General features: G+C 39.3%; 1 protein-coding gene and 1 long non-coding RNA gene across 4 annotated transcripts; one reads left to right on the forward strand and one right to left on the reverse strand.

Annotated features, from left to right (window-relative positions):
• The first annotated feature begins 357 nt into the window (after positions 1 to 357).
• LOC123474334 lies at positions 358 to 2188 on the forward strand. Of its 3 annotated transcripts, XR_006648961.1 has the most exons (4): positions 358 to 736; positions 814 to 975; positions 1060 to 1781; positions 1857 to 2188. It is a non-coding gene; the product is annotated as an uncharacterized LOC123474334 (long non-coding RNA). The 3 variants fall into 3 exon arrangements; XR_006648960.1 differs by having other exon boundaries at positions 1041 to 2188; XR_006648959.1 differs by having other exon boundaries at positions 1060 to 2188.
• On the reverse strand, positions 2187 to 3169 carry LOC123474333. The gene is made up of 4 exons (XM_045176274.1): positions 2926 to 3169; positions 2630 to 2853; positions 2397 to 2571; positions 2187 to 2332 (listed from the first exon to the last, which is right to left on the reverse strand). The coding sequence occupies exons 1-4, from the start codon at positions 3131 to 3133 to the stop codon at positions 2217 to 2219; spliced, it is 723 nt and encodes a 240-aa protein (XP_045032209.1). The 5' UTR covers positions 3134 to 3169; the 3' UTR covers positions 2187 to 2216.
• Positions 3170 to 13932: the final 10763 nt, after the last annotated feature.

A 13932-nucleotide genomic window follows, 5' to 3' on the forward strand; every position in this document is an offset into this window, starting at 1 on the left:
TAAATCTAATATATGAGCTTTATTTATATTGGTTTACTAAATATTATGGAATAAGAGAAAAATAATTATTTAAGGTATTTATCAGTTTATTTCACAAATAACATTTGGTGGCTGTGTTTTAGCTATTGTGTGTGAATGGTTTGTTGTTCATCCCCTTGTAGCAGACGAATTTCTTGCAGCAAACGAAATTCTTCGGCTAAAAGAGACGAGCAACTTACAAACAAAAATAAAATAAAATAAAGTAGATAGAACTGGGGCTAGAGAAAAAATTGGGAAATGAAAAGATGAATAGGATACCCACTGCTAGGAAGAAAAGGGGGAAATCTAAATTATAGTTATGAAAATTTAATTTTTAACGTGAAGAAGATGGTTTCTCCATAAGACGCTGCAGCCGTAGCAGACCAACTTGGACACAAATGAGATTTTCGCATTTGTGAAAAATGCGCAACGCAGGATGTTTTACTGCTCTATTGGCGCCGATGGCCATTTGGCTAGTGTAACCGGTTCCACAACCCAATTAAATTATTTTGTACCCTGTTTGCCCCGTTCCGTGTAATTACATTGTATTTTTATTGATTTCCCTTCACTTGCCCACCCTTGGAAGGCAACATGCCCATTCATGTTATTGATCTTGCCTAATGTTCATTGCCTATCGTTCAAGACGAGGGAAAGGAAGATGAAATGATTGCGGAAAATGTGCCCGAGATTACTGAGCAATCACAGCAAACAACCAGGGGTAAGTAAAAGGAATATTTTTTTTCCCGGGAAAACTTAGAGTTAATCATTGCATTTTAAAAATCATAATACACGTAGATCGCATCCATCAGGATACAACAATGGTTCTTGCAGATGACGTTGAAAGTCCAAATAACATTTTTTCTACTTGTTCTATGGAGAGGCCAATGAGCTGTCCATTGCCCCACACAGTCTGGCCAGAGAACTATCAATATCAGTACTGAAAACTTCATTCCTAAGGTTGATTAGATTTAAGTTTTGCATCAGTTCATTAAGTACTAGTTTTTGTCCATCTACATTTACAGTTGGATAATATCGTTTCAGATTTCAGAGCGAATCACAAAACGTACCTTTCATTGGCGGCGCTTGTCGAAATACATTCTGAATGGCACTGGTCGTTCAGGAACAAGGAAAAAACCATTGATGCCACCAATTCGAATCCATCGACTAGAGCGGATGGGTCACTCCTGATTTAGACGGTCAGGGTAAAAGACGTTCAGTTGTTGTCGTATCATTACCACGGAGATATTGTATCCCCCGATCGGACTAGCACAAAATTTCACTTCTTACGAACATCTCGGAGAATTGATGACAGCCTTTGATGGCACAAAACCTTGTACCGCCATTACTGAGCGATCATGAATAGAATTGGAAAAGTCCTCGTCGTCACGATTGCCGTATAGAATGAACAGGGGTTGCTGACAGTAGAACTCCTCTTCAGCAGTCAGTCTTGTGTCAGTCTGGTTTCAGTCGCTTTTCGTTCATCTTCGAGTCTATTTGCAGTCTTCGGCAGTAAGTCTCTTTTAATCGGACTCGTCTTGTTAACTGTTATCTCGGTCTTTGGCAAAAACGTTGTGCAACAATAAACCCATCATCATCACACACAACTATTCCCCATATTCAATATTAAAAGTAAGAAAACCATTCCCCATCCTTACACAAGTATGTTATTCCATGAGAACCATGCCGCGAGTGGTAACCAATGGATCCGTTTCCCTTCACGGATGGGCAAGTAACTTCAATCGCGCCACCTTTCCTCCGTACATGTGAGTATAATAGTTCGAAGGCGCTCAGATTTGAATCCATTCGCAGAAGTATAAAGTCATGTTTCCTTTTTTCAGAGTTTGAATGTTGAATTTCCGTTCATGGATTGTATTTCAATTTTCAGTGTCCCACACAGCACATTTGGTTCCCCAGGACCTCCCAAGATCCTCTTAATTTCCTCCTCAGTCTTACTTGTGAGCTTCCTAAATTCCTCTAAAAACCATCTTTTTGGTTACCTGGTGGCTTCCTGATAACCTCCTCAGTACCTTTCTCACCTTCCCGAGGATCTCCCCACAACCTCCAATAATGAAACAAATTAACCATATATATACCGGCTAGTATTCCGTACCCAGTTCCGGTTTTCAGCAATAATTGTTATGATAAAATGAATACATATAAACAAAACACATTTTTCAAATGTTTTATTTATTCATCAACTACATTTGACTTTTCAAATTCTGCTGACAGTGACGAAGCCACTCGGTTACTTGATACTGCACTTTAACTGTAGTTTTCTCATCACCAGCAAGGTCTTTGTTACCGAGGACGGCACCTGTAGAACATTGCAAAATTTGTTACTATTAAGCCAGAATAAATTTATCTTTATTGATCTTTACCAGAGATTGCAGCATAGATATTCTTCAGATCAGAAAATTTAGCTTTCTCGATTCCTTTTGAGGATTTTCCCGTCCAAGTGAACTTAGTTCCAATTTCGTATGAGAATAACTTTTCCATTATTGCATAAACCGTTTTCTGGAGATTTATTCCACCGATACGGAGCAGCAAAAGGATCTGAAAAAAAATTAAAGGTTGCAAACAGAAATAATAAAAACTGAATATTTACTGTTACCATTTGTTGTCGAGATTGTTGGTCCTTCATTGAATTTTCAAGATGCTCAATAGCATCGAACGAATCCAAAGGCAAAAGGAATTGCTGTTCATTTTCTTCGATTCTTTGTATTGTACAAATACACGGTTTCGGTCTCGAGTCCAAAAGATCGTCGATTTTTGCAGTCATTTCTCGAAATTGGATTTTTAAAAATTCTAAACTTCTTTTAGTGTAGTCTTGAAATACTTAAAAGATGAAGTACAAAAAATGGATTACATTAAATTCAGTTTTAATAAAGAAATTGTTGAAAAAATCACCTGCATTCGGCATTTCAAGAAGACTTTGGGATGACTGTTGACGGGAATTAACTCGTGAAGACGGAGTAGTAAGAGCATACTGTTGTTGAAATGGCATAATTCCCTGGCCTGCATTTGAATTCACTTTTGGGCGTAAATTCTCATTCCGAGACGGTCCAGGCCGAATAATCTGATGATGTTGTGCGTTCAGCGACAGATTGGAATTCATCTCTCGAGACGGGCCAGGCCGGATAACGTGTTGCTGTTGATTAGGGGAGACTGGAGAAAGCCGGGATGGTTTTCGTTTTACCCCTATATCTCCCAAACTAATCGTTAAATTAATTTATTATTTTGTTTTTATGTATTCCATACGGTTATGTACCCCCCATATTTTTTATATAATTTAATAATAAACCATTTTCCCATATAAGACCTTTAAAGTTTTCTTAGATTTGTGGGAGGTTCCTATTTTGAGGGGTATGTGAGGACACTAGGGTGGGTGGTGAGGGACGTCCTCCGTTTTCGCCTTAAAATTCATTAAAAAAATTTGTAAAAATTGAAATAGCGTCCCACTGCATACACTCTATAAGTTAATAAATGTTTCAATTTGACTATTGTGTTAATAAAATTTTTTTCTTATATGATAAAAAACCCTTATTACAAGATAGGTGGGGGTTGTGCTTATTGTAATCGATTAATATGCTGAATAATCGATTGCTTGTGATCATTGTAAGGAACAGTAATGGCGTCATGAGCTCGGTGATAATTGATGGGCTTGAAGGCCAAACCCGCCCACTAATGGTATGGCGACAGTAGAACTCCAAAACAGTAGAACTCGAAAGACAGTAGAACTCCAAGACATTAGAACTCCACTTTTAAAAATATTTTAAAAAATTTTTGGTAAATCCGACAGTAGAACTCCATGTACAATAGAACTCCAAAGACATTAGAACCCAACTTTTAAAAATATATAAAAAAATTGTAGATAAATCCGACAGTAGAACTCCATGAACGATAGAACTCCAAAGACATTAGAACCCCCAAAAAAAAAATAATGAAAAAGGTATGGTGACAGTAGAACTCCAAGACAGTAGAACTCCAAAGACAGTAGAACTCCAAGACATTAGAACTCCACTTTTAAAAATATTTTAAAAAATTGTTGGTAAATCCGACAGTAGAACTACATGTACAATAGAACTTCAAAGACATTAGAACCCCACTTTTAAAAAAATATTTAAAAATTGTAGATAAATCCGACAGTAGAACTCCATGTACAATAGAACTCCAAAGACATTAGAACCCAACTTTTTAAAATATATTTAAAAATTGTTGATAAGTCCGACAGTAGAACTCCATGTACAATAGAACTCCAAAGACATTAGAACCCAACTTTTAAAAATATATAAAAAAATTGTAGATAAATCCGACAGTAGAACTCCATGAACGATAGAACTCCAAAGACATTAGAACCCCAAAAAAAAAAATAATGAAAAAGGTATGGTGACAGTAGAACTCCAAGACAGTAGAACTCCAAAGACAGTAGAACTCCAAGACATTAGAACTCCACTTTTAAAAATATTTTAAAAAATTGTTGGTAAATCCGACAGTAGAACTCCATGTACAATAGAACTTCAAAGACATTAGAACCCCACTTTTAAAAAAAATATTTAAAAATTGTAGATAAATCCGACAGTAGAACTCCATGTACAATAGAACTCCAAAGACATTAGAACCCAACTTTTTAAAATATATTTAAAAATTGTTGATAAGTCCGACAGTAGAACTCCATGTACAATAGAACTCCAAAGACATTAGAACCCAACTTTCAAAAATATATAAAAAATTGTAGATAAATCCGACAGTAGAACTCCATGAACGATAGAACTCCAAAGACATTAGAACCCCAAAAAAAAAAAATAATGAAAAAGGTATGGTGACAGTAGAACTCCAAGACAGTAGAACTCCAAAGACAGTAGAACTCCAAGACATTAGAACTCCACTTTTAAAAATATTTTAAAAAATTGTTGGTAAATCCGACAGTAGAACTCCATGTACAATAGAACTTCAAAGACATTAGAACCCCACTTTTAAAAAAATATTTAAAAATTGTAGATAAATCCGACAGTAGAACTCCATGTACAATAGAACTCCAAAGACATTAGAACCCAACTTTTTAAAATATATTTAAAAATTGTTGATAAGTCCGACAGTAGAACTCCATGTACAATAGAACTCCAAAGACATTAGAACCCCACAAAAAAAAATTAAAAATAACAAATAGCATGAGACAATAGAACTCTTCTGTCCGACAATAGCACTCCAATGCCCGACAACAGAACTCCAACGATTTTTATAAAATATCAAATGCCCGACAGTAGAACTCTAGTAACCGACATTAGAACTCTTTATGGTAATTTTTTTTTCCGAACTATAGAACTCCAATAATTTAAATATTGCATTATTTACCCGACAGTAGTACCCCGCCACCCGACAGTAGAACCCCACCACCCGACAGTAGAACTAATATGATTTTTAAAAATATATTTTTTTGTCCGACAATAGAACTCCAATACCTTAAATATGATATTTAATGCCCGACAGTAGAACCCCAACACCCGACACTAGAACCCAAACACCCGACAGTAAAACTCCACTGAATATTTAAATAATTATTACGGCCGACAGTAGAACTCCAAGACTTTATTTTTCATTTCAATAAAAATCATAAAAGTAGGGCTCGGCCCCGATCACATTCTAATCGGGTACACCGCTAACGTTCACCGATAAAAATTAATCGGGGAAGTTTGACGCGGGGATTTTTTTGTCGGTGTCAGAATTGGTGCTGCACCGATTGCACCGTCTTAGCCATAGCTGGCCATAAGCGAGTGGCCTTATCAGTGACCTTGTGTTTTGATAGGACAACGAGAATCACGTGACTAGGGTCACATGGTCGCATGCTAGATGGCAGTGCCACCAAGTGCCTTAAAGGCAGTGTTGCCACTTTGCAGGTTTTAACCTGTTCTGCAGGTTTTTGAGGGTCGGGACAAGTTTTCTTTTTTATCTTGCAGGTTTGCAAGTTTCTGTAGGTTTTTATCACTTTTGCAGGTTTTTCACAGTTTTTTTCAGTTATTTTGTGTCTTTTTTGGACATTTTTTCAGTTTTTTAGAAAAAAGTGGTGTAAATTAGATGAGTTGACAACGCCACATATAAAAAATTGGAATTGGCCGCGTTTACGCCTTGTCGTTTTCGTCTAATCGTCTGTTCTGGTGAACGAAAAAGGAAAAACCATGCTCAAAGCCTCAGATCCTTTATATTTATTTAAACTATTACTTCGTTTTTGCTCAGAATTTTGATGTTAAACAAAGTAGTTGGCCCCAATTCATGTCTTCTTCGTCCACATTAGATTTGAACTGACGGAAAAAAAATGACATACTCGTGAGTTTATTGCATATAAAAAAATGGTTTTTAGATGAAGGAAAAAGCGCTCACAATCATAATTTTCCTGACGAACTACTTGAAGTAGTTTCAAAAGTCAAATCTGATGCAGTTGTCGATCCTGGTGAAAGAGATGGAGTCAAATAGAAGTCCTTTCCTTCTATCAGAGAATTTCGCTGATAATTTTTCAAATGTAAATCGAAAGTTTTCGTGATGCACAATGTGATTCTCGTTCCATAATATTTAATCCAGTTAACGTTTTCTGTTTGTCTTATTCTTAATGATCTCCTATGTTCAACTGTTTCAAAAATTGAAATTTAAATACAGATAAAGACTTAAAAAGGTCATTTTCATGAAAATATTACAAATTTTCAGCAAGTTTTTTCAGGTTTTTCAAAAAAAAAATCAAGATTTTAGCAGGGTTTCTAGAAAAATTTGCAAGTTTTCAGCAGGTTTACAGTGATCTGGCAATCAGGTTTTTCAGGTCTTTTGTAAAAAATTCCGAGTTTTCCCGATTTTCGAAGTGGCACCACTGCTTAAAGGTGCAATAGGGGAAGGCACCGAACACTGAAATCACCGCACCGATAAGAATTGTCACCGCACCGAATCGACTAAAAAGCTCCCCGATTAGCGCGGGGCCGAGCGCTAATTACCGATGCCAGAGTTTACTCCATACGTTGCGGTAATTCAACTAGGATCGATAACATTAAAAAAATCTAGATCAACAAACACACGGCAGTAATTGTTTTGTCTTCTTCTACGTATTCAAATTTAGGTAACATTTTAATTTTCGATTTCAATAGTATTAATATTCTTTTCGTATTTTAAAAATTATTGGTTCAAAAATATTGAAGCTATGGCAACGGTGACGCTGTTGACTGTTGATTTTTAGTTTAGTTTATTTAGTCGTCTGCCGAATAAGAAAGATATCGAATGAACTAAACGATTTCATAAGAGATGTAGGTTCTTTCCTGACTTTTGCATCGACTAGACGTGTACAAAGTGTCTCCAAAAATCTCGGAAAAACCGCGAAGCCTTTCAATTCCCCCCCCCCCCCTCCAAGTGAAATAAGCTTCCCCCACAGGTGACGCCCCCAAAGCCCAAAATGGCGTCGCTAGTCACTGAATCAAAGCAAATACCGCTTTTCATTAAAAGAGAAGACGGATTATCGTTTAAGCAAATGAAAACTTGTGAAATCTCCCAAATATTACAAGAACTTGAATCGAAGCTAGGCCCCTTCGAAGCTGGAGGAGTGACAATCGCCGCCGGAGGAGACCGTTTTATAAGGCCGAAATCCAAAGAACAACAAGAATTACTACTCAAGGTGAAGTACGTTCTAAACGGCAGAATAATGGTCGCGTGCACACAACCCAAATCAGCAAGCAGAACCCGAGTCACCATCCATCAAGTCCCTACAGGCGACTCAGAGGAAGAAATCTATGATGCCCTAAGAAGCAAAGGGTATCCAATCCTTTCCGTGTATCGCTTTAAAACTGATAGAGGATCAGGAACAGTCCCAACCTCCACGGTAGCACTAGACTTTGACGGACTCGCACCAGAAAAAATCCTAATCAACGAGATAGCATTCACACCGAGACCATATTTCCCGGGCCCTCCAAGGTGCGCCAAAAAGTGCCAAAAATTAGGCCATACAAGCAACAACTGCAGAGACGCGACCAGATGTAACAACTGTGGAGGGATACATGAGGATATGGCAAACTGTGCAGCCCCTCCCCACTGCATTAACTGTAGTGGGAAACACCCAGCAAGTTCGCCAACTTGTCCCAAGTTTCAGCGGATGAAATTATCACTCAGAGCAACACCATCTGAACATAGTAGACCAAGCGTCCTCGCTCAAACAAACAGTTCAACCTACAGTCAAATACTTAATTCCCCGACTCTCACAAGCCAAATTAAACCAGAGACTGAAATCCTAAAGGGGCAAATAGCAGCAATGCAGACGGAACTTGCTCAAATCAGAAAGGACCTTTCGCAATACCGTGTCCTAGAAAAAAAGGTCAATAACCTAGACCTAACAGTCTCCAGAATACAGAACTCCCTAGCATCGATTGAGACTGGGCAGAAAAAGACAAACTCCAAGATCGACAAACTATGTGACCTGATAGCGAACTTGCTACCAAGCCCAATATCCGAAGATATGGAGATAAGCCTGCCGAAGACTCTGTCAAATGAAGACCTAAACGCAAACAGCAACAATAGAGCAATCGCCAGCCCCAACCTGAGGATGGCCCCAGCCAAAAACTCAAGCAACAAAGGATTAGATCCAGCTAGCAAAAAATCCAGAAGCAGCCTAGATCTGCACCCCCTAAGCAACAATGATTAAAATAATACAATATAACGCCAGAAGTCTCACAAAATCAAATTTAGTTGAATTTAAAGCCTACCTTCACTCACAAAAACCACACATAGTATCCATATCTGAAACTCACTGGAGAGAGGCATTCACCGTAAAAATGAAACAATACTATGTAGTAAATAAAAACCGCCAAAATCAGATGGGAGGAGGAGTGGCTATCTTGGTACACAAATCCCTCCAATTCCAAGTGCTCCAACTGCCAGACCTAAAGACAATCGAAGCAGTAAGCGTCTCAATCGCAGCAGAAATCAACAACAGAAATGAGACGCTTGAGGTCATCTCAGTTTACATACCAAATGGGCAGATATGCGACGAAGAAGACCTTGCAAAGATACACGCAGCAGCAGGTAGCAGCAACATCATCATCTGCGGTGATTTTAATGCAAGACACGGTCATTGGGAAAATAATTGCACTCATCCAAACCGCAGCGGAAGATTAGTAGCTGAACTCTTAGAAAAAGAAAACAATATTATGTTAGCCACACCCACCGACCTAGGCACAAGACAGTGTCCCAGCACCTTCAAATGCACCACAATCGATTTAGCAATCATGTCACCCCATCTAGCAGCCAAGTCAGAAATTAAACGTGGACCCCTCTTAGGAAGTGATCACTTCCCTATTCACATCACAATAGAAGCCAAACTACAACGAGACTCAAGCCGTCCCCGTAGCTGGAATTTTAAAGAAGCTGACTGGGAAATCTGGAATACTTGCATGAGCAGCGAAATAGATGCAACCAATTTTCACGAAACAGATGACCCAGACCAGAAGTACCAAATTTTCCGCAAAGCACTGTTCACAGCAAATAAAAACAACAACATAAAAATTAAAAGAATACCAGAAAAAATGAAAGCTGAGCCCCCAAGGATCTGGTGGACCGAACACTGTAAGAAAGCAGTAGCAGAATCCAGAAAAACAAGAAACGCATGTGATCCTAAAAGAGGAGGAGTGAACTGCGAATCAAACAGGAAGGTCTGGCGCGAAAAAGAAAACAAGAAAAAGAAAATCATCATTAAAGCAAAAGAAGATGCACTAAACAAACATATAAACGAATTAAACCCCAAAAGCTCTCCAACAAAAACGTGGGCATTTGCAAAAGCCTGGACAAGAGGTGTAGCCACTCCTGATCTCTACTCCTCTTCCATAAGAGACCCATCAACCCAAAATTTCATCACCGACTTAAAGGAAAAAGCCAGAATCCTAGCTGATCAGTATGATCACGGGGGTGGAAACCCCCCCGACAACCCAAGACTCGAGGAGATAATCATGAAACAAGTATACCTGTCAGAGCCAAACGAACTGAACTCTCCAATCACGGAACGCGAACTTAAATATGGATTGGGAAACCTGAAAAGCAATGCAATGGGCCTGGACAAGGTGCATAACAAAATGCTCAAAAACCTGTCCGATGTCAACAAAAAGCACCTTCTCCATCTTCTAAACCATCTCTTGGAAACAGCCTATGTTCCCGAAGACTGGAAAAAGGCAACCATTATCCCCATCAGGAAACCAGAAAAACCCGCGTTTGAACCTGAATCCTACCGGCCAGTCTCGTTGACCTCCTGTTTGGGGAAAATTATGGAGAGAATCATAAACAGAAGAATTGCTTGGCTGCTTGAAACAAAAGGACTTAGATTGAAAACGCAATCTGGATTCCGAAAAAGAAGGGGCACCATGGACAATATAATCAGACTGGAACACTATATCAGAAGAGGATTCAATAAACTTAACCCGGTGAACACCTACGCAATATTCTTAGATATATCGAAGGCTTTCGACACCACGTAGATCCAAGGCCTTTTATACAAGTTAAGCACGAAAGGTATTACCGGCAAAATCCTCCTATTGCTGAAAAACCTCCTCTGCAACAGAACCTACAACGTTCAAATAGGACAAACTACATCAGAAGATCGTGAACTAAAAGTGGGAGTACCCCAAGGATCTCCACTTAGCCCACTACTATTCTCAGTTATGCTAGACGATTTTCCTGTCCTTTCCGAACCAGGAGAAACACTACTGTTTGCTGATGACATAGAATGCCATACGCATGCCGAAAACGGAAGAGAGGCAGAAAGCAAACTAACTCCATACCTCGACAAAGTCTCAGCATGGAGCAAAAAATGGAGATTCTGATTCTCAGCCCCCAAGTCATGCCTCATCAATTTTACTAGACAAAAAAGGAAACAAGAAAGCCCGCTCATATTCATAGCCGGTTCAAGAATACCCGAAGAAAAAAGATATAAAACATCTTGGAGTGTACTTCGATAGTGGACTTCGTTGGACTAGACAAACGGAAGCCGTGTTAAAAAAAACTTAAAAACTCAAAAACCTATTTAAAGTCCTGGCCCAAACGAAGCATGGACCAAGCATCGACTCCCTTGTATTTATGTACAAAGCTCTCGTGCGTAGTCGCATGGACTACGGCATCATGGTGGCTGGAACATCAAGTCAAAATAGGCAAAGACAACTTGAAGCCATTCAGAACGGAATAATGAGGATAATACTAGGCGCCCCACAATCTCACCCATCAAGGAAATGCTCCTAGAGCTAGACTTACAGCCAATATCAACAAGAAAAACCTGGCTCGGCGGGAGATATCTAATCAGAATCGAAAAGCAGCCTAACCATCCAATGTTTCAACCGTGCTACAACCTAAGGCGGAACCCGACCAACTGGAAACCTAACAACACGCCCGCCCTTAAACTGGCAACAGCCCACACAATAATGGCAGGTCTTGAACTATTTAGAGAAGACTTTAACGCCCAACGCAACGAGCCCCCGCCATGGTCAGAAATACCAATAATCATCGACTATCTACAAATCAGCAAAAGAGATGCCCAATCAAACCAAACAAGAGCCAGGGCGCTATTCTATGAATACAAAGCTCAAAATAAAAATGGAATCGAGGTCTACACAGACGGGTCACTTAACAAACAGACAAGAAATACTACCTATGCAGCAATTATTCCAGCACTTAGCATTGAAGAATCTGGCAGGTTGGCTGAAGGGACGTCAATTTTCACAGCGGAAGCCTACGGAATCCATAGGGCCATGGAAATAATGTACAACTCATCTGTAGACATTCAAGAATTTATCGTCTTCACAGACTCCTTATCAGTGGTGAAAATGCTGGAATCACCTGAAAACGGTAGACACCAGATTATTAATGACATAGTACAAACGGCATTCAATCTAAAAAGCTCAGGTACCAGAACCAAGATCTGTTGGATCCCAAGCCATGTGGGTATCCCAGGTAACGAGAGAGCTGACATGTTGGCTTCACAAGAAAGTTCCTTGAACGAAACACCCAATTCATCCAACAATCAACTTTCTGGGTCTGAGCAAGTAGCCATATACAAGCAATATCTGAAAAAAGAAAATTTAAATGAATTAAAAGAAGGCCACGAGAAAGAAAATATCCACATAAGATTAAAAACCGGACCCTTGAAGTGGCATCAACATAAATCAAGGAAAATCTGACGTATCCTCTTCAGATTAAGAACAGGACACAACAGACTAATTGCTCAGATAGCCAGACTGAGCCCCCAACAGAATCCAACTTGCCAAGACTGCGAAGAGCCAGAAACAACTGAGCATGTCCTCCTACACTGTACCGCCCTAGAGATGGAAAGATTAGAGCTCACTCAGTATTTCATCACAAAAGAACTCAGCTTCAACCTATCGAACGTTTTGGGTCTCAATCTCGAATTAAGTCACAGCATCCAATTTGAGATCCAACACCACCTGGTTAGATACCTAACGAAAACAGGGCTCATTAACAGAATCTAATCTACAAAACAATCAAAATAAACAAACATAACAACAAACAAGCACTCTATTCCGCTACATACCTTAAGGCACCCACCAACACCAGAAACAATGCTAGAAGAAGTCTTTAAAAACGAAAACACTTCGGACGAAGCTCGAAGATGTGGAGTAAGTCTACAATTTGAACGATTGGATAATTTCTACTCAATGGCTTTCTTTGGTAGTGCTGCATTGGCTTTCCTGTGCGACGAGGGACATATCAACTCTACAGTGGATGAAGTTCACTTTGAATCTACAGACAGCTACATATCATGTTAAGTTACCTTATTACGTCTCACTTTTTAAAATTACGGTGAGGAACATTCTGTAGAAACTTACTTTAACCACCTCTTTCAGAAGTGTTGCAAAGTGCATTTGTCTAATGGCTATTTTTTCTATAGTTTTTTGCTTCTAGGAGCGTTGATGTTTGTTTTACAAAAGGTCACGGCGGGCCGCCTCCTTGAAAACTTTTATGAAGACCATCAAATTACCAATAGAGCGAATATATTAAAGTGTCGCAAGAATAGTGTACCTGTTGTCAGTCACTCGGACGATATTGAGACAAAATGCCCAGCTCCAAAGAAGAGGTATTGGTCGCTGCTCCAAAGAATAACACAAGTAATGCAACATTTTAAACTGCTTTACGTGTCTCCACTCAAATAGCTATTTATCAGATGTCATGAGTCCAGTTGCAAATCGTGAAACCTGAGCTAAATGTTCGTAAATGAAGTTTCCTACACTGCGGAATCAAACTTCAGCCAACTAAGAAGAAACAAAAGCACTGCAAGACGTGATTGCAATCAGGAACAGCACGTTCGTCCGAAATGGCCACAGTTTGAAGAAGAGCTTTCTTAAAAAAAGGCAATAAGTTCTGGAAACCCAACGTAATCAAGATTCCACCTCGAACAGTTTGAGCGAGCCATATTCCTTCAATCCTAGAGATCGAGCTCTGAACTACTTGGTTGGGCCAAAGTTATTTGCTTTTGAAGTGCAAGTGTAAAGGAGTACACGACGTTGTCATGTTGTCTCCAATACGGAAAAGTTTAATTTAATGCGGCGTCTTTACTCACAATGTCTTGTATACTTAGCAAGCATAGAACAACACGCACACAATAAATAAAAAGCCGTGTATTATAAACCGATTTGCAACAGGTCGCCGTAGAATAATTAAACAAGCTCGTAAATTGAGGGAAGAAGACTCATGACACTTTAAGGTTACCAATGGGTACTAACTTCAAGGCATAGACGTAATAAAGTAATAGTCAATCAGCTACTTAGTGATTACTTAAAGGGTACTTATTCTGCGGCTTGCAAGAGTTACGGTAGCGGGCTTGGCGGGAGAGCGGCAGAGGCCTAAGTTGGCACACGGAACATGCAGAGTAGATCTGAGTGCCTTTTGGGAGTTTGC

Source organism: Daphnia magna, linkage group LG7, assembly GCF_020631705.1.
Source record: "Daphnia magna isolate NIES linkage group LG7, ASM2063170v1.1, whole genome shotgun sequence".
Taxonomy (NCBI): domain Eukaryota; kingdom Metazoa; phylum Arthropoda; class Branchiopoda; order Diplostraca; family Daphniidae; genus Daphnia; species Daphnia magna.